Here is a 21,931-nt window from a genome sequence, read left to right on the forward strand (position 1 = left end):
ATGTGGAGTCAATACACAAGAAATTACATATTAATTAGTGCTAAATTAGCTTCAGGGGTGCAGGTAGGTGGATATTTTTAACTGTTTTCTGCTGTTTCTTGCTAATGTAAGCTAACCGTCGCTAGCTGTAGCTTTGTATTTACTGTACACACGTGAAAGTGGCATCAATCTTTTCATCTGACAAGAAAGTGAATAATTTTCCAAAATGTGTCGACTATTCTTTAGAAAATCACGTTTAAAACAGCCCGTAAACGGAATCATCCACAAATACATTTTTCTGGTCTGAATGAGGAAAACAAATCTTTTCTCAGCTTCAGTCTGTTGTGACAATCAGGACATGTTTTCTTATCGGCTGTGCACTGAATTGAAAATTGATGCAGTTTGAAGTTGTCTCTTACAGGTGCAACAACGCTTGCATGGGCCTGAAAATATGGACAAACAACCAGAGAAGAGAACATTTTAAACCCCCCTGGACAAACTGGTTGACTAGTCAAAAATCTGGCAGTTTAATTCTAGCGAGCATCGTCTCCTTCTGTCGGCTGGATAACATCTTTTCCTTCTCTAACTGTCATTTTAATTGAGCAGACCGGCGCCCCTCTGAAGCAGTGCTCTCTGTACAATCTATTAATTTTCAGCAAAACAGACAGCTGACAACAAAGCGGCGATGAGGCAGTTGGCTTGTATCAGAAAGCAGCTGCATAATTCATGAGCGTCTGAGACAACATTTCTGTATTTTAGCATTGCAGTTATTGTACGGAAAGTCAGATGAAGAGCCGTTTAACAGACACTCACAATCCAACTTTAAGTGCAAGTCAGTGAGCATGTTCTTGGATCAACACTGTTTTCTCTGCTCTTCTTATGTGAAGCTAATTAGACCTGATGCTGCAGTTTAGGTATGAATAGATGTTTTGTTTCAGTGATGTTAAAAATGTCACAGCTGTTAACGTTTAATTTAGCAAGGAGTGGTAAAATAATAAACTCTGCAGGAAACCACATATATCATGTCACGGCAAAAATGTCATGAAGTAGCACTGAATAAAATCAGGATTTCTTAAATCAAGCATCATTATTATTGTTCACTATTTAAGTAGCGTATCCATTACTTTTTGTGTGGAAGTACGAGAAGCCACCTGAATGTAACCAACAATAGTTCAAAATGAGAAAAAACTAGTGTGATTAGAGAGGAATATACATGCTTGAGAGACTAAACTAACATGTAAAAAAATGGCTGTATTTCTGATACAGGGTGAAATTATGGAACAGCTGTAGTGAGGAAGTGAAAATATGCAGCACATATTCAAAGTTTCATTCATGAGCAAGCGTAAAATGCACTTTATGTTAAGGTACACACATTCAGCATTAACTAGTTGCTTATTAGTGTGCATGAGAGTAACATATTGACACTTATTAATCATTATAAAGCTCTTATTAGTCTTACTCTACATGACCATATTCTTCAACTAAAACTACATTAACTAAGAGTTTTCCATCAATAATATCCTAATGACTGGTTATTAATAGGAAGGAAGGAAGTTAATATATATGACCTTAATAACCCGAACCCTGGGAATAAGGCGTTAATAAGTGCTTTATAATGACTAATAACAAAATCAGTGTAATTATTTATAGACTGAAATAAATTTCTGTGACAATAACACAACTAGCCAGTTGCCAGGTCGTCTGCGATGGAAAGGTTCACACTGGAGCCATTATGAGAGTTTTCTTTCCTATTAAAGCTGTAAAATGACGAATAAGTCAGCGTTAAATGCCCTTACAGATGGTGCTCCAAAGTCAAAAGTCACCTCAACAATAGTCACACCTATAATAGATATTAAATATACGATTTATAGGTGTCAAAACACTTCATACTGGTTACATTGAAATGTTTTATAGTGGCTAAATTGTTTTTTTCATAGTGAAATGAAGTAATAAATAGTGGTGAAACCCATCGCAAGTCAGATGATTTCGGACTCCTTCCTGTTTGAACACGTCTTGTTTGAACTGTGCTTGTGTGTGATTTCACGAGGTTATACTGGAGTGTGAAATTAAAGCATCATGCCGAAGCCTCTTACCATGGTGGCAGTGAAGGGAATGTTGTCAATGAGAGAAGAGGCCAGAGCCGAGACCCACATCACCAAGATAATGGCTATAGCCAAGCGCTGGTCCTCTGGCACCGCCTGAGAGAGGAGATAATAAGAGCGACAGATAACTGCTACTTTCATTGTCACTCAGATGCAGTCACCCCCCCGTCAGCCCGTCACTGATTTAAATCAAACACACAGTCATGTTCATTCTCTGACACTGAACCTCTCGTCGGGGAGGGCAGGCTAAGGGGATGAAGCCGCTGAACGTGCAACGCGACTGCAGGTGGAGGCGGCGGCGTCTTCGAGTTTTATCTCCGAGCTCTGCTGTACACACACATCAAGGCCAATTCTCCACGTGTGACAAGCATGATGTTATTTGAACCCTCTTGATGGTCTTCTCTTCGGTATGCATGGCCAGGTTAACGGAGGCAATATCTCCTCCTTTCACCTGCCCCCCCACTTGTATCAGGAGAGAAAGGCCATGCAATTCCAGCACAGCATGTCGTCCATCGTTCGGGGAGGCTGAGCAGGTCAGAAACCATGAATAGACCACCACCTGTCATGTGTGATTATTAGACTTACAGAGGCCCACGGTCTAAACGCGAGCTGGCGTACCTATTACTGGTGCAATTCTCTGCTAAGAGACACCTCGCTTGCATGATGCACACAGGCTAGAATATGGGTGAAAATTACCTCAGACCCCTTCAGCTGCTGACAGGAATCAGATGTAAGCAAAATAATTGAATTCAGAGCTGTGCATAAGAAAATGCATGAAATGCAGCATCGCCTCACCTGCGCCCAATTATCAATTACGCAAGAGCTCTGAGAAACAACAGTTAAGGCTAAGAATCAAAGGAAAAACTCACTTTTATAAGCAGCGCTGTCTGTTCTCCAATGTAGTCGATAAGCTGCAGCTGGGCCAAAGCCTGAAAAATGAAGGGCAGAAGATTAATATGGAAAGAAAATGGGAGGAGAATTAGTTATAGGTGGGATTAAACCAAGAGAAGAAAAGCAATTTGATTTTTATTAAGCGGCCATTAAGCAGACGGAGACAAATCCATTCTTGTTATCGTTATTGACACCAAGAGCAAAATATTCACATGCTGGTGGCCGTTACTGCTCTCCCACACTGTGCAATGTTAAATGCATTCAACACATAGTTTTGACAGGGCCCACGTCTGTATCAAAGACTCAGAGGAGGGAAACAAAGTGGTTTTTGTGCTGACATTACGTTTTCATTTCATCGTTTCACAGGGAGGCCCGTGGGTAAAGAAAAGGATAATTACTTCTCAGACTGTAAGCTCACAGACTGACTGGATTTCTGGCACAGCCTGGTGTACCGTCAATAGATCCAAGCAATGATCCTGTTTTCTTCAGTACCTTGCAAAGATGCTTGTCGGAGGGGAGCCCAGTCCTGGCTCACTTTTTATTTGTTATAATTACCTTGTGGGACAAATCAAGGCTTGAAGCAAAAGTTGTTGCTTGGCATCAGTTTTTTACTTTGTGTGAAGTCCAAAATCCCTCTAAATGTGCAGAGTGTACGTCAAATACCTCCATCAGCACGAAGAGGGCGGCAAAGAACAGCAGCGTGGCCCACTCCACCCGGTGCAGGATGATCTCGAAGTCCTGGATGTCAGCCAGAACCAGAAGCCACAGTGCACCCAGGATAGCGATCCACCCTGAGAGAGAGCAACAGGCATCTCCCTTTAGAGCGAGAAAGCTCTCACACACATAAAAAATGTTTAACGGCCTCATCCAACAGACACTGAGCTCAATCTGGCAGATTTGTAATGAGAAGACATATCACACGCTACACAAACTTTGGAGACTTTTTAAACGAAGTCGTGTTCATTAATTCAGCAAAATGGTGTTCCATCTGTTCTCCGTTCACTTAGATTTGTCTTTAATCACAACCCTCAAAAAGAGCCTTCAGTAAACGTTACAGACGCTACCGCTGCTTTTTTTGTCATCTGCGCCGCCTCAAATAAGCCAACGCTGAACATGCATCCAAAATGGAAATGAACGTGAAAAATGAACGTGTGAGAATTCAGCCTGCCGAGGAGTTTTCACACAGCGTTCATAAGCACAGCGGAGCGTGAGCTGGTACCTGATGGAAACAATGAGTGACGTATTTGGTCTGTCTTGGTCTGATGAGGCATTCATTATCGCAGAAATGTTAATTCAACACATTCTAGTCGGGAGGACAAAAGTTGGCACCAGGCAGCGTTTTTGAAAGCGGGACGAGTGTGCATCCACTTGGAGAAAATTTGATTAAACAGGTGAGCACCAGTAATTGCCTTGGCCGAGGCCTTTGGGGAAGTAATTTCACAACTGATGAATTAGTGAAGAGAGAAGAGCAACAGAAGGACAGAAAGAGGAGAGTGACGGAGGGAAGATTGGAGACAGAGTAAGATCAAGACTGACAGAGGCTTCACGGCTTGTTTACATGTTCAGAAACTCAAAATCTCCGCCAGGATTCAGCCGGAGACGGGCTGGAGATGTCTGCTCTTAACAGACAATTTGGCTCTCTAGTATTACTTTAATGTCTACATGATGGCACGGGAAGCTTTTTAGGCTAAATGTGGACCAAAGTTTGCAGGAAATGGCCAACGAGTATGAACAACTGAGCAACGGGGAAAGAGCAGCTGCTGAAGAGAAGACAGATGAACGATGAAGGCTTTTCATATGTGTATACGTTTCAATGATATTTGCATTTGACATTTTGAAGGGACACTTTTACTTTAAACCTACATTCATTGATATTTTAGCCACTTGGGGGCACTGACATATGACCCGGTTAAGCTGTTGAAGTAAGCGTGTTAGCAAACAGTTGCCCATTTACATTACAGCAACACTACATGTATGAGATTAATGTGTTTCTGGCCACCATATGCCAGAAACATTTAGAAGACAATAAGACCTAAAATTAAAAACGCTGGTCTCTTAAAACTTGCAATAATAGGAACTTGGGGGCAGCTGCAAACACAACACTGACATGTAATCAGCTTTAAGTTGAAATGGTGAACTTGCTAGCTAATACTTGCCAAATTACTGTACAAATCCTGCAGATTTGGAGCAACATCAGCCTATCTTTGATGTTGTGTCCAATATTCTGTCTCCTCTCTGTTCTGTTTTGGTGTCCATCAGCTCCTGAGATAAATATCTGGCTGCTAAATGCTTCACTTTCACCAGGAAGTCACTACCTTTATCAGCCTGCAGGTTGATATTTCTCTGTGGGTTCATCAGTGCAGGCGACCCCTTTCAATTGTTATATAAGGCAAATGTATTAGTGCAGCTTTAAGTCTGTACAGTATCATCGCCACAACACTTCATAGTCTACTTATTCTGAGCAGAACAGGGGAATCATATACTTACATTAACAATCTGTTGAGCTGAGAGTTCATCTTATGCATGCAAAGCTAAAAGCATGACACACGCAGCTTCAAAATTAAGTTCACACACCTACTGAAGCTAAAATAGCTCTGAACTCTGTCAGCTCATTCTGCGAACGTTTCTCACTTTAGAGTTCAAGCAAGTGGAAGTTCTGCAACAAAGAGTTGGTCAGCAGGGTTAGAAAACAACTCCTGCTACGACACTCCCCAACCAACAGTGGATCTTCATCAGAGGAAAAGTCTGTCTCACACAGATGAAGGTCTGTGTGGATAAAATGACATTTTCTTCCCTACAAATAAGGGCAGCTCTTAGCTAATATACCCATTACAGACTTCAGTTAGAGTTGCTTCACTCTGCTTCAATGTGACAATGAAATTCTTCTTTTAAATACACTGAGGCATGTGTCACCGTGAATAATAAAGGCTCATTTCATTTAGGCTGCAAAAACAAGTCGAGAACTCAGAATAAGAGACCCAATAATCAGAGTTCTGTGCTTCTTTCAAGCAACAGATGACAAAAAATATCAACAAAACATACGACAGTGCGTCTATATTTCCTGAGGCTGCATCCAGGAGCGAGCGGCAGATAACAAACCTAAAGAGCTCTCCAATTAAAAAGGGCTTTTAGGCAAGTCTGAGCGGTTTATGATAGACTCATCCATCACACACGCAAGACAACAGTGTCTGCGACAGGAAATGTGCTGTGAGAAATGTCTCGTCGCCGTTTTCCATAAGGTACTCAGAACAAAGTAAACGAACACAAGGCCGAAGCCAAGAGATAAAGAGATTTGTGCTCCGGCTCGAGCATCTCATGCACTCGTGAGCATGTGGTTAGATAAGAAACTCTGATGTTTCAGATGTTGCTTTTGCCTTGCCAAAGATTTGACTAAAGATTCAAAGCAATTTAAATGTTGGAGTTTAGCCAGAGTTTTTCTACAGTGTCTAAAAATGAACGACCAATCTGTTTGAAACTAGACAGACTGTAAATGTTCCTGCTTTACGATCTGCCTTTGGCCGCTGCTCTCTGCCCGTCTCTGCATCGGGATCAATAAGGTTTCATCCAAACCCACGTAACCTCAGATGCATTAGAGGGATCAAACGACCAGGCAATGATCAGACTGAAATTAAATCTTACTGTGTGCAGTTAATGAAATTTTAATGAGGCTCGATTTGAAAACACATGTGAGTGAATAGACTGGGCCGGCTGCAGTCCTCAACCCTGACTGTGACCTGCATGCATTAATGAGAGCTGTGCCTGGACAGGCGCCGATCCCTCCGCGGGGACAGAAAACACACCGCTGTGGGGTCATTCCCATTTAATAAATGTCACAGCGAGGTAACCTGAGCTGCGCCCGTAATTAACCGAGCATGTTTGGTGACTGAATGGCCTCAGTGGCGAGGGGAGAGATGACAGGGTGTGTGTGCAGACAGCCGTCTTCATTTAGGGACAGTGTTAGCGTTAACGACACGCTGTTCAGGTCGTCCGCTGAGCACACATCAGAGATATCACAGTCAGAAGTGTCAGACAAGACAGAACCTTCAGCCTAACCCACATGTCCGGATTTACTAACAGGCCCAAAATATGCAAGCACGCACGTTTAAAGCTTTTGCTTTTGTCATGTTTACATCAGCTGACTGCTAACATCCAATCACTTTACTTTATACAGTTTTAGACAGTTTTAACGGCTATATTTTAGATTTTTCATATTTTTACTTAAAAAAAATATATATAAATACTTTTAAACAGGTCTATGTGTCATACAGGTATATGTTTTTTGTACAGGTCTACTTCATACAGTAACCTGACCGTGATGCTCTCATGCTAACACCACATGCTGCTGCAGCTCCCTTCACCACCTCCTCGAAACTTGTCATTGATGGATTTGTTATTGGACAATTGAGATTTGTCACAGATGGTAAAACCATTAGAAAGACATGGTTGGGCTTCTATAACCATATTTTGTAAATACGTTAAAAATAAAGGCTTAAAGCTATGCTAATGAGTGAGCATAAGATCGAACCTAAACAGCAAAGTTGCAGGCGAGAGAGGGGAAATATTGTGTAAAGCTGAGAGAAACTGGAGAGTCAAGGTGGTCGTTTTCTGTGGGCTCGTTGCCAGTGTTAAGACCTGGATGTCATAGCCTCGTGACTTCACTGTGTGATGATCTTACACTGCTGTTTTCTGTTTAACTCCGTATTACTGGTGCCTGTGTTTGCCAAGGAACTCTTCAAAAAGCGACCGGACTCCATTTAAACCATAGCTATTGTATCCGAGGTGACGGCTCTAAATGCAGATCTGTATCCATGTAATTTGTTGGTTGCGTTTGCGAGTCAGCCCATTATTTCAGCTCATTTCAAATACGAGAGCAGAGGAGGCTGTGTTATAATTACATGACGGAACCTATAACCACCCCGTGGGGCCTGTGGAAACAGCACAATAATGAGACACTGCCGCGCTCACCGAGATCAAGATGAATGCTGGGAACGAAGGAGTTGACAAAGAACATGAAGATCACCACGGCGAGGACGGACACACACTTCACCAGCAGGACCTTGTCGGTTATCCTGTGCTGTGGAAGAGAAAGATAATATTCTACTGACAGCGTTCGTCTTAAGTTTCAAACACCGGCCGGCTTCATCATTGAGATAACATCAGTGCTCCGCAGTCACAGCGGATGATGAAGAACGAAGTATGGAGGCCAACCTTCTTCTGCAGTTCCTGAATGTTTTGCTCCCAGTTCTTATCCTCTTGAGAAATTTGTCTGTCACACAAAAGAACATTTAAATCTCATATTAATTACATTTTTCTGAGTGTTGATGAACAGAAACAAACATGTAATTGCAGACAATCACTCTCTTGAGAGTTGATTCAAATCATGAAAAATGATATACTGAATGTTGTGCTGTTTTTAGGTATTTTTCAGTGGTATAAAAACTGTATTTATGCTGTAATTGTTACGGCGGGGAAACATCTTGGACGAGGGGACAAAAAGTGCTATTCTTGGTACTTCCTTGTATTTTTCGTTCCTCGATTTTTGTTGTGTTTCAAACAATGAAATAATCCAAAATTAACTCAACTAAAACTGCATTAATGGGCATTTATTAGATGTCTCCGTCCGAGCCTCATTAACGATATTATGATAACTACTGAATTCTTAGTCTTATTAACACAGTATGAAGCAAAGATGTCTTTATCATGACAAGTGATGAAAGCATTCTTCACAACAACAGGTATAACTTCTGTTTTCAGTCTTTTCTTCTAACCTCTGGAAGGTTTTCATCATCTTGCGGAGCAGACTTTCCAGGTTGAGGACTTTTTGCATCAGGAGGCATTTCACAGCCGTCTCCTCTCGGCTTGCTGGGTTAATGCGCTGAGCCGTCTGCCTCCAGACCAGGATCTCATGCTTGAGTTCTGGAGGAGCAGGACAAACAGAGCAGGAGAGAAGGCCACCTGTTTAGTGCATGTTCAACACAGTCATTACAGCGATGGAGCTTTGCAGCAAATGTAGCATGTTTACAGTGGTGGATTTGTAGATAATAGTTCCTGCAGCTGAGGCCAACTGAGAGGATATAAAGGCGTTTTCGGTCAATATGCTGTGAGCCCCCATAGAGGGACTAATGCAGCTAGCTGCTGGGCACATTGACCAGCTCAGGAACAGCCAATGTTGAAGCAGAGATACAGCCTGAGGGAGCTGGACACCTGTGTGGATACCAGTAGGTGCCATCCTTTCTTAGGAAGGTTGCTAGGTGATTTTAATGGGATCTAACTGGCACAGGAAAAAAACCTTCCTGTAAGCGAATCCTCACAATTACCAGTCGAGGCAGGGGCTTTTGAGCTGATTTAGCTGTATGCTCTCCAGGTAGGTTAGGTTGGCGGGAGAAGCGGAAACTCCACAGGGTGGGATTTACAGATGGGCTATCAGGCCTGCACTGAACAACTGCTTCCTTCAATCTGCCTGGAGCTTCGTGTGACAGTACAGCTCCTAACAGTCGCTCTTCCTCACTCCTTAGATGGTGACGTCTGGGGAGCCCCGCGGTCTCCGTTTTTAATGATCCCCTGCTGAAGTTCTCTCCGCGGGGGGAAACTGTAGCATTGTGGGTAAACGCTGATAAAAGGTGACTGTGCTTCTGGAAGAATTGCAAACAATTTCACACAAATATCCCTGTTTTATTAGTTGGCCCATTATCTCCATCCCCGGGGTCTCATATGCAAAGATCTACAGCAGCAACAAATAGATTCGAGGATGGAGGACACAGTTTCTATCCCACATAAACACACCCTGTGGTTTCTATTAGAAGAAGAAGAAATCCCTTTATTACTCACAATTACATACACAACATGCGGCGTTAGGGGGGAAACTGCACACGCCATGCATTTGTGAAATTCTTTCTCCGCTTTTAACCCATCCTGGTCGTCCCTCCTCCGCGGCAGACCAGGAGCGGTGGGCTGCCGGCCGACCGGCGCCCGGGGACCAGTTCCTTCTTTGTCACCGTTGGTCAGGTGGTGATCTTCTTGCATGTTTTAGTGGGGGTATTTTTATGGAGGATACGGGGAGAACATGCAAACTCCACACAGAAAGGTCCTTTTTCCTCGAGCAGCAGGCACCGAAGGCATGGTGGAGGACACGCCCCCAGCGCCCACAGCGGGATTCGAACCGGGACCTTCTAGCTGTGAGGCGACAGTGTTACCACCTGTGCCACCAATTCTGATCTTGTAATGATCTGTAATGATCTTACTCTACCTCTGGACAATGTAATGTCTTGAGGGATGGCAAAATAATTGTTTCTTTTGTTAATGGATGATTAAGCAGATGTATAAAAGAACTCTGGAGCACAAGATTAGCTGAATATTTTATACAATCGCACAATTGGGAAGAAAAGATTGGAACCAAGATGGGAGTCCTGTACCGCTCTCTTGATGAGTGAAGCCAGTTTTTAATGACGTCATGACCACAGCGAGATCTCCTCTTTTATTAACTAGCACGCCATAATCCAGAGATGTTTTATCTGCAGCAACAGGGTCGTCTGATGAGGATAATGTGAATGCAATACTGTGGAAATCAGCTGAGACAGAGGGAGGAAAGTCTTCAATTCAGAGAGCGCTATACATCATGTGTGGGAGCCTGAGGGCTGAGGCCGTAATGCCAAGATAATTAAGTTTCTATGAGGTCACTGCAACGCCTGAGAAGGTGAGCAACTGTAGTATGGAGCCTATAACAACAACCAGAAGCCATCATAATTAATTTTAGATTGTGCCACATCCAGAGCAATTTACATTTCAGCCCAATAACATCATGATAATCCCAAACCATCATCTAAATAGAAAAGGAAAGACATTTTTAAACAAAAGCCAGTCTGCAAAAATATCTTAACTCACCAACGATTTCAATGGACTCTTTGTTATAGAGTTTTTTGTTCCAGTAGAGCATCCGCAGGAAAGGGAATGAGGTGAAGAGGACGAGGCATATCCCAAGGAACATGTAGCCTGTGAAACTGGCAAAATCAATCCCCTGTGAGATGGAGAACAACGACATGTTAGACAGCATAAGGCAGCAGTGCCTGGACATGAGGTTTGGTGAGAAACTCAGTGTCAGTGCTGTGCAGATCGTTAGTTTCTGAGTGAGACATGTGGCCTTCATCTGAACTGTGCATCATCATCAAAAAGGACGTAAGCAGGTGTAACCACTAATCTGTATGTTATGACACTGTAATACAGTCATTGCAGTAATTACCGGGCATTATATCAAGAATCAATAAATTAATATTATTATTGCACCCAAAAGGGGCATTGAAAGTGCATCCTTAAGGTGTTTTCATGTCCACCAAGCTCTAGTTTGGCTGAGGCTGTCCTCAAAACTGAGCAAATCTTTCCCAGAGAAAACCATTTTATCAGATCATATACATCAGCTACATCCATCCATCCATTTTCTATACCGCCTATCCCTTTCGGGGTTGGGGGGGGGGGGGGGGGGGCTGGAGCCTATCCCAGCTGTCAACGAGCAAGAGGCGGGGTACACCCTGAACTGGTTGGCAACAGACAAGACAAACAACCATTCACGCTCACACTCACACCTAGGGGCAATTTAGAGTCACCAATCAACCTAATGAGCATGTTTTTGGTCTGTGGGAGGAAGCCGGAGTGCCCGGAGAGAACCCACGCATGCACGGGAAGAACATGCAAACTTCACACAGAAAGGCCCTGCCCAGGGATCGAACCGGCGACCTTCTTGCCGCTCATCAGCTACATAACATGGCAATTCAAAATGACAAAGCCTCTAAATAAAGCCTTTAAGGTGGACAGTTTGGGCTATTAGTTAGTAATTTATATGTGTGTGTGTGTGTGTGTGTGTGTGTGTGTGTGTGTGTGTGTGTGTGTGTGTGTGTGTGTACACACATAATAGTGACTTCTACAGGCTATGACGATGAACAGGACAAACCAACATATGACAAAAATAAAGATTTTCTCACAACCTGAAAAGATATCAAGGATCCTATCAAGCTTGAGTTTGAAGAATGTCCTTAAACGTCTCATCAGCTGTGCAGAAGATTAAATGCAGAGATTCGCTTCATGTCCCACAGTCTAATTTCATCACTATGTCACCTGATTGCCTCACACACAGGACAGCTGTGACTGCTCCTGCATTCGTGCCTCCAAAGAGACCCACTCACTCAATCTGCCGTGACCCTCAGGGCAGCCTCGTGGGTTGAGGATGGCTGCTCATGTAAGCCCGTTATAAATGAAAACTCTTCCTAGAAACTAGAGACCAGAGCTAAAGACCAAGGAACTGCATCCCTATCTTAGGCTGTAACATATTTCCAATCTTCCTAATCGCTCAGCAGTAAGACACAAGAGAGCAAATCACCATGAATCTAGGTTTTGATTGCGTGTTTGCTGCCGTAATGTATCTCTGTTTGCGGCCATAAACCGTGAGCTGGTTTGTCCATATTTCAGAGCCAATGTCAACAGCACCGACAGGTTGGAGGAGATGCATTTGGCGAGGAGTGTCACCAATGTCCCTCAGTGAAATTATGCCAAAAGGAGGTAGAGATTCTGTATGCACCATGCTACTTTGCTCTGTAACAAATCAAATACAAGGACACTCCGATGAGGGGCAGAATCACCTAAACACACACCTCGCAGCTGTGCCATTCTTTCTATCTCTGAATTTCTCCCAAAAATCCCCTGGACGCAAACAAGCGAGCAAGCAAACAAACAAACAGGCGAGCAAACCATGCATGCACACACAAGCTGTCCTTATCAGAGGCCAGACATGACTGAACGAGCACGCTGCTGCCGTGTCCCTGCGGTTCTGTCACCTGGGAAGTCGAGCCAAGACAAACCGGACAGCGAGCCCGGTGTGGTCGGAGCTGCTGTGTGCTGAAGGAGACCCCATACTGCTGCATCGGCAAAGGCTAAAATGTCACGCGCGGTGAACAGATGCCACATCAAGCAGCTGGGAAAATGTCATATCTTCCAGTAATGTAGCATCATGCCCCTCTGAGTATAAGCAGAGTGAAGGTTATGAGAAGAGCCTACAAGTTGGCCTTTTCGACTGCGACGGGCTGCTCTGATTGACTCTGTTCACAACAGAGGACGACTTGCCTCTGGCCTGACAGAGACATTTTCATTCTAGTCCCAAAGTCAAAAGTCAATTCACAGATAAGAAATATTTAAATACAGGTATGCTGTGCCATGTGACTTGAAGGTGTGTACGGGTTTTTCCTGACTTCCAATCAGGAAATTAATATGACTGCACATTGACAATTTACAACATTTAGCAACATTTTCAAGCAGAAAAACAAGAAAAAAGGGAAAATTTGTTTTTTAAAAGGCCAAAATTGGAAAAATTTAAATTACTAATTTAAAAATATATATTATTGAGACATAAATGTAGAAATATATATTAAAAAATCAGTTTAGGAAGACACGTAATAAGGGAAACTTATCGCCTCACCAGCCTGGTGGTACAAAGACACAGATTCATACAAAAGTCTCACCCAAAGGTGATGAACGTCATCCACTACAGGAAGAGTTACATGGTTTCACACATCATTGCATCAGGACAGTGAAGGTGTCTCCTTCACACGTTTAATCACACACTAGTCCCACGGAGGGTCTCCAGTGTGGACGAACATGCCACTTACAGTAGACTGAAGCCGCACCGGCACAAGCTGCTGCTGAGCTGCAGGTGACTTTTCTGCACGCAGCCTTCAGAAACAATTAAACGTGCAGGGAGAGGGAGCTCTGAGAGCCGCCGTGCTGCTTCTGATGTGAAAATGTTTAAAGTCAAATCTTATAAATGTTTGGAAGACTGCCAAAGTGGCAGTATGTAACACGGGGCAGGTGTTACAGTTTCTTTCGCCACCGTTTTGACATTTTTAATTCCCGTGATTTATGACGGCAGCGGCAAAAATATAAATTGGTTTCACGGCCACTAGATCTCCATTCATCACCTGCGCATCAATGTAAATAAGGGTCACGATTGTATAAATACATGGAGAGACTGTGTAGAACAGAGATGACACACGTGAAGCCCAGCAAACACAGGTCATTCACCCACAGTGCGTACTCATAAAATACTGTGTGTACCCTCTCAATGTGTATGCACTGTAAAATGTTATATTGGATCATGAATGTCAGTCGATGAGGGATATGAAAGCTTTAGAAAAAAAACTTTCTGCAGCAACATAACTACTGGAAAAGTTTAAGAGATACAGAAAGTGCATAACTCTACAGTACACTTTCTTATTCTCTTTTATTTAACCTGCTGTGTGAAGTGACTTTGAGTAGCTTGAAAAGTGCTTGATGAATATATTTTTAAATCATTATTATATGGACTGTGTACCCAGTGCTTTTACACTTAACCCACACATATTTTCAAAAAAGTAAAACAAGAAAGGAGACACAAAAGCTGGATATCTTATGACTGCAACCTCCAGAGAGAGATTTCAGAGAACATGGTCAAATACCGACTTAAAAGTCACAACAAATGAAAATTTAAACATGTAGAGAGCAAAAAGCTGGGCTGTTTTTCTCTGTCCTTGACTAGATTTCATCTGACAGCGCTGATATTTCATTTGCTTGCAACGACTATTTTAAATAAAAAGCAGATTTGAAAAACAAATTCTTGGCAGCAGTCTGACATGGAAGCGCAGGGCGAGGTCTAACTTCAGACTGCCAACTCATCCTGGCCTGCTCGAGGAAGTGCAATGGATTGTTTTTGTCTGCTCGTACGTTAAAGCCGCATTGAGTCTTTTTTGACCACTAGAGGGCAGAAAGGCTCACGGAACAGAACGCAGACGCATTACAACATGGCCGCCCCACCTGTCAAATCTCAGTGCAGACTACCAAAACACAACAATGAGCTGCATGAAGCTGCAGAGCTGGATGATGAATGTTAATGGACTGACAGCATCAGAATCCCTTTCACATTACAGGGAGTCATTTGATTTAATGTTAAGATCAAAATACCGTTAAATGGATCTTTGCAGCGGTATGAGTTGTTGGGAATAATAACAGTTAGCTGCTCTCTTCGATATAAATAAATGAATAAATAAATGTGACCTTGCATTGTATTTATATATCTGATTACTTTTTCTGGTACAAAATCCTTCACTGCCTGGAGGGCAATGAATCAATACAAACACAATGACTTCATCAATGCAAACACAGTAACTTCTGAGGAAAAGTCTTAATAATTCATCTTTTGGCAGTGACCTTAGCGACTTTTCCTGAATGACACACAAATGTAATTCAGCACCAAACTCCATGAATCAAAATAATATTGCTGCCTGCCGCCCTCCAGAATAGTTGATCAACACAAAAAGGATAAAAATAAAGAGGTGGGAGTGACATGAATCCATTTCAGGTCAGTTTGTCATTCACCTGTCAGTGCTGTACTATCTGCTCTGCTCACACAATGATTTCCTCTTCATCTTCTTGTTGCACACACGTGATGAAGAGCATTATGTTTGCTTTCCTAGGCATCTGGTTCATGTGTCAGATTACACAGAGCTGATCTGTTACAGTATATTAGTGCAAGTTTAGGCAGAGAGCTGTGAAAGTGCCTACTTCTTTACGCAGGTCCTGATTTGATACTATAATCACATTGGGTGGATCTCCGACAGCTGTGGCAGCCCCTCCAATGTTGGTGAAGATTACTTCTGCAATCAGGACATGTCTGGGGTCTAGATTAAGCACCTCACACAACCTGCAAAATCAGACAGAGACAGCAAAGCCCTTTAGCCCCGATTAGATTGCGACGGGTGGGGAGAAATAAATGCAGGAATATAAAAAGGAGATTGGAAGATAGAAAGCATTGGTCCTTTAACATCGGGGCTGTGCAGAGTATCTGCCCTGCTGGCTGGGTAATAGATTAGAGCACGGTTTTGCCCGGATCTGTGTTATGTTTATCGGCTGTCTAATTTCTGTCCAGTCAAATATCATCTCTATTCTGACCTTCTGGCAGCAACAGCAAATTTGAGAACATAATAATGGTTTACTGTAGAACTCAAATCAAGGACAGAAAATAGAGACCCTAACAATGAGGGAGAGAAAGAGGTGGGCGGCACGCATGCAGCCGCTTTGTAAGGCACTGCACTAAATTGCAGCTGCTGTGTAGTGGTTCTGTTTTTAGGGATGAAATGTGTGCTTCAGCTTTTGTGAGAAAGCAGGTCACCAGTATACTGTAAGGTTACTGGATATGATATGATCGCTGATTAGATGCAGCAACTTTAAGCTAAAAGCTACCAAAACCTGAAGTAAAAGGCTACAGACAGTCATTTCATTCCGTATCTGATGAGAAATCCTCATTTTTGCATTACCTGATTGGGTAATAATCAGGTTCACTGTAAATACAAAGCCAGAGCCAGCAGCCGGTTAGGTTAGCTTAGCTTAGCACAAAGACTTGAAACAAGGGGAAACCGTTAGCCTAGATCTGTCCCAGGTAACAAAGTCAGCCTGCCAGCACCCTTAATGCTCACTGCTTAACACTTTTATCTGCTTTGTTTAATCTGTGCCATTTCATGAGGGGTTAGCTAACCGGCTGCTAGCCGTAGCTCCTTGTTAACCATACAAGCATAAGAGCACTATGAATTCTGAGGTATATTTCTGTGATGGTTCCAGCCAGAGCCACACAATTAAGTTTGTCACACTCAGCCACATCACCACATGTTAAGTTGTTTCCATTTGCAGCCACTTCAATACATATGACACAAAGTTTGATTTGGGAATTTGTTTTATTAGCAATTTGGCATATGTTTGTTGAAGCACATCTAATTTCCATCGTTTGTCACAGTGCCATGTGATTTAAGTTATTAATTCCTTTGTCTTTCTTTTGAGTTGTCTACCTGCTGCTTACCTGCTGAGCTCTTCCTGGTTTGGACAAAAGATGGGACTGAGGGTGGAGCCTGACTTTATGCAGAGGCCCAAGCCAAGGACCAGACCAACTGCTCTGACAGCACGGGGGGGATCAGGGTTATTTTGTATTGAGTTTGACTTATTGTTTAGTATAGTGGCCCCTGTGTTTGTTTATTGGTTCAGTCCTTTAGTATATATGCTCCCTCATGCCTCATTTTTTGAGGTCTATTAGTTCAGTTTGCATCTTGTTTTGTTAGTCCTATTTTAAGTTGGTGGTCTTCATTTGCCTTTGTTAAATTTTTTTTGGGGGGGGGTTAGAGAAATAAATTTAATGTTTCCAAACCAAGAACCTGTGTCCTGGTGCCTTGGCTGTTTGGTCCCCAAAATATCAAGAAAGTAAATTAATTTATATAGCAATGGCTTGATGACTGCAGATGTCTTAATGAGACAACAAGAAAGTCCTGGATATTTCAGAAGGTGTAGCTATTTTTTCTGGAGGTATGTCTGGAAGCTTAACACTGTGTCAGATTATTGAGTATTGATTTCCTAATAAATCACACTACACAGCTACTGGATGTCCAGCTGCAGATGAGTACACTACCTGGTAGAGCTATTCACATCAGGCATGCTGGAAGACATTTTTTAGCTGTTTCTATAACATACTGCGTTGGTGCAGTGTCCAAAAACATGCAGTTTAATTAGGTTCATTATTAAAGAATCTGCCTTTTGCCCAGTGTTAGTTTAGATAAGCAGGTATAGATAATGAATGGATGGAAATTTCAGATGGTGATACCTTATGGTAACGGGGGTGAAAAGCATCATAGTGGTCACATTGTCCAGAAAAGCAGAGAGAATGGCAGCGATGAGACAGAGGATGATGATCATTGGCCACACTCTTCCTCGGGATAATTGGTAAGCCTGCAGAGAGAAGGAAAATGACAACAAGTCAGTGTTAATGGCACTTAGCAACCTATTAAGTGGATGTCTTGATGCATCCACAGTAGGAGTGAGTCACTTTTCGTAGATTTTAAATCCACCCTGCAAAGTAATCAGTGAGCTGAGGACGAGTTCTGACACTTCTGAGATGTGTTTCAGCCTGTCAGAGCTTCAAGAATATCATAGTGAAATATCATAAATGAGCACTTTAATGCGTAATTTTCCATTAGTAGCACTTGGCAGGGTAGCATACTCAGATTACAAAAATAGCCATATGCTACTGAATGACACACAGTTTCACACTCAGTCTTTAATGCTTATACACCAGCCTTTACCCCATGGGAGCAGCTCAGGATGGCCACCTTTTGTATGTTATAGCAGGACGTGTCAGAGCTGCTGAGCTCTTCTCAGAGAAGGTATTTTAATTTGGAGTGCCTGCCCTTGTCCAAATCACGCTTAAAATTCATGAGCCTGCACGATCCCTCTGTTCTCCAGGTCTGAGTGCTACTGTACCTGAAGGACAAAGGCATTCGCCCTCCTTCACCATCCACACAGAATATTCAGGATTAAAACTGAGCATCCCAGAGCTGTTTTTCTGCGAGGGGAAAACCTGCACCTCATACAGAGAGGATGAAGGTCTAATCTTCAAGCGGAGAGTAACATATGTGAGTTTTCTCTATCATTTGTGGAGTATGGCACCACCTTAAATGTCTGAACACATATATAACTGCATGTAACTACGAGATAAGAAATAAACAGTTTAAAGGTGATGTTTATCAGTTCATACTGGCAGAATTTCTTCTTCTTTAAATAAATATTTAACAAATGTGGCTCATTTCAATAGACAGCATTGGCCTAGTTTTCTGATCTTCCCCGCAAAACAAAATAAAAATGTGTTGTCAGCCTATTAAAGTGATGTCCCCTTGAGTCACGATGTAAAGATAGGCATCAAAACCTGTGAGGTGGTCTTATATTACAAAGGTCTTCCTAAATATTGGTCATGTCATTTGTATTCAGAAATAGCTCAAAGCCTTTGGGAGAACTCCATCAGGCCAGTTTGCAGCTATTTTCACAGACTCAACATCCCTTTAGTACATGACTCAGATATAAAACTTAAAATAACTGTGCCATATAACTTTATGTGCAAAATGTTGTACATTCTTCATCCTTTGCATTTGCATTTGTTATTTTTATTTGTGTGTGTGTGTGTGTGTTAGCACTGGGGCCCATCATTATCATCATCACTCACCTTCACAGCACAATAATCAAAGAAGCCGGTCTCTGAAAAAATGGCCACCAGTACCATCTGGAAGAAACAGCACACATTTCTTTAAAAACAACAAGCAGACGTTTTTTCAGTGTGTAACAAGATTATATGTCACCCTGAAAATAGTTACCACAGACCACAAGATGGCGCTCTCATAGGAGACGGTGGTCAATAAGACAGAGACCTCCAGCACCTGAGTACCTGAATTTATATCATACATAACAATAATAATAAGTGTATTGTAGCACCTATAAATACATGGTAATATGTGAAATGCATTGCCTCCAGGTTTGGAATATTTTCAGAAAGTCCCTCTGCTGTTTTCCTCAGAATGAGATGGAAATTTCAGTGGCAGCTGCTGACAGTGGAAGTTGTCCAAAGGAAGCTGCCATCTGTGGTCATTCATCCATATGAAATTTAGATATCACTGCTCTGGCAGAATTATCTTCTATGAGAATAATGAGAACTGGATATTCTGTAAGAAAATTTGAAAAATGTGTCTGCAAAGAATGATCTGAATAAAATTCAGTCTTTTTTAAGACTTATTTTAAGAGATATGATTTATATAGTCAGTTGATATTTATAGTTAAGATGTCAGATGGTGATGTAAAATGAATAATAATAATAATATTTTTCTATGTAAAATCAAACCAGACTGCCCAAAAGGGGATTAAAAAACATCTTCAGAGTCTAACCATGCCAAACAGAAGAGCCAGCGTCTCATAGTCGATCCACTCCACCACCGTCACCAGACTGGGCCGCTGTTGATAATAAAAGAAAACAATTAGATTTTACAGGGTTCCGTTGACAATGATGAGATCTGTGAGGAAAAAGCAAAAAGCAATGAGTCAGTGAATTAGTGTCACATACATTGATCCTTAATTGGATAGAGTACTATAACTAATGTATTTGATATAACTGTTTTTGAGTACTGATATTACTCCTCCCTGGCTATTAATTGATTATTGGGAACTGGAAGGGTTTAAGATAAGTATGTGAACACAGGGCAATGATAAATACCCCAAGCTATATATTCCTCTGTTAGCAAAAAAGAAGTGGCTGAATTTACATGGCAGCCATTTTGAATGCCTTGATTTTGAAAGTCCACCAGGAAGAAGTTGACTACAGCCCGACTGTGTTCAACACACACGTCATGTGATATCTTTAATACTGACAAATGAAAAGGACGTATTAGAAGCAAATAGGTTATTGCACATAAAGGGATATTTTCAACTCGCCACCAATGCAGCTATAGCTAGCTTACGGCTATTAAGCTAGCAAACTAGCTTCCTATTCAAAGCTGTTGTTGCTCCTTAAAACTGCTGGAAGATTGGCACAGCAGTACAGCGTCTAGATAAGCTAACAGCTGTAGGCATCTCTCTGTTATTTATTTTATGATTCGGTAAAACAGAGGAGTGAAAGAGACTTACGTCACCGACGATAGCCAGAGCAGCTAAAGCGGCTAAAGATCCCAACATGGCAGCCAGAGTGCGGTGCACTATCTGAAAATCAAAGAGATTCACCAGAAACATATTTAAATATCACCCTTTAAATATAGATGCAACCAGTCTGTTTCAGTCCCTCTTTAATAATCATTCACATGCAATACAAATACATTCACACACAAACTGAATAATCAGGCCTGAGACACATGAAGTCAAATATTCTCCATTTACATCTGAGAGGAATGTGAAATTCTCTACTCTGAAGTCAAAAGTCTTAATTACCTCTGGTTAAGTCACAACAGTGGATAACTTTATAGCCACTGCAACAAACTACAGCCCTTATTTATATTACATTAATTATATATTACTGTCTTTCTCATGCAAATGTTTTATATTCACTTCTTTGTGTCTGTTAATAAATAAGCCTGATGTCCTGTACTGCATCTAAAAGTGAAGACCCTTATTTTACAGAGACATTGTCAAAGTTTCTGTCTGAATAACAGAAGCAGCAACAGGAAAAGTTGAGTCAAAAAATCTTGTTTGAGGCTTGTGCTCCATTAGTTCTATGATGGTCTGTCATTTTCTTCTGTGTGAAATAGCAAGAAATGCTGAACTTCAAGGAGATGTTACAGACATCTCCATGATGCTGTTAAGAGACACCCTCCTCCACCAGCCTCCGTCACTACCCGCACGTATGATGCATCCCATTATTAAAAATTGTCTGTGATAAGCACGGATGTGTTATCAGGCATTAGAGCTGCTCCGCTGACATTCATGCCAGCGCAATAAATTGCAGGAAAGTAGGTCACTTTATGGGTATGATGAAGAAGAAAGTGGGATCTATGACCTTTGTCTTGACCTAAATGGAATCAAAAAAATAATCCTATTTCGTTTGTATCATATAAGGCAGTTTTATTGGCAGATTTATTCTGGCAAAACAGAGATTTGCTGCAAGTTAATTCTGTTGTCTGCTGTAAAAGGGCAACGTTTGATGAGAACAACATCATCATCGTCTTCAGTTCAAACTGACCTCGCTGAACTACTCAACACTAAACTGGGTCCCGTCACTCAAGATGAATAATAACTCAGACAGTCTACAGACTTTGAGAAACTTCTCTTTGTCTGAATACATCTGTTCAGATAATAGATAAAGGAGAACAAAAGCATCCCCTTTTCCTGCCTCAGCCTCTGTCAAAAGTGACAAAATGAAAACCATGCTGTGATTCTTCTCTTGCGGACCTCTGTAAGGACATTTCACTGAAGTGCCCATTAAAAATGAGAAAATTGGTGTCCAATTACCAACACATGGAGAGATCCCTTTGTTTGAACTTATCATTCAGAAAATCCCAATATCCTAAAAGTGAGAGAAAGCTTATGCGATCACTCATTAAAGTAAAGTTTAATGGAGAAAAACAAATCTCTGCAGAGGAGGGAGGCACTGGCAAATG

At 41.9% G+C, this 21,931-nt stretch overlaps 1 protein-coding gene across 1 annotated transcript in view; it reads right to left on the reverse strand.

The window, feature by feature from the left end:
* oca2 (oculocutaneous albinism II) overlaps window positions 1-21,931 on the reverse strand; it is a 49,047-nt gene that overhangs the window by 13,183 nt on the left and 13,933 nt on the right. The window contains exons 10-21 of the mRNA XM_070960926.1: window positions 20,469-20,540; window positions 19,734-19,799; window positions 19,021-19,077; window positions 17,629-17,753; window positions 15,549-15,687; window positions 10,854-10,986; window positions 8,741-8,888; window positions 8,181-8,238; window positions 7,938-8,046; window positions 3,636-3,763; window positions 2,951-3,010; window positions 2,073-2,177 (exon numbers count right to left, since the gene is read on the reverse strand). Coding sequence (XP_070817027.1) covers window positions 2,073-2,177; window positions 2,951-3,010; window positions 3,636-3,763; window positions 7,938-8,046; window positions 8,181-8,238; window positions 8,741-8,888; window positions 10,854-10,986; window positions 15,549-15,687; window positions 17,629-17,753; window positions 19,021-19,077; window positions 19,734-19,799; window positions 20,469-20,540 — 1,200 coding nt within the window. The remainder of the gene's footprint in view (window positions 1-2,072; window positions 2,178-2,950; window positions 3,011-3,635; window positions 3,764-7,937; window positions 8,047-8,180; window positions 8,239-8,740; window positions 8,889-10,853; window positions 10,987-15,548; window positions 15,688-17,628; window positions 17,754-19,020; window positions 19,078-19,733; window positions 19,800-20,468; window positions 20,541-21,931) is intronic.

Source organism: Chaetodon trifascialis, chromosome 4 (genome assembly GCF_039877785.1).
Source record: "Chaetodon trifascialis isolate fChaTrf1 chromosome 4, fChaTrf1.hap1, whole genome shotgun sequence".
NCBI classification, from domain to species: domain Eukaryota; kingdom Metazoa; phylum Chordata; class Actinopteri; order Chaetodontiformes; family Chaetodontidae; genus Chaetodon; species Chaetodon trifascialis.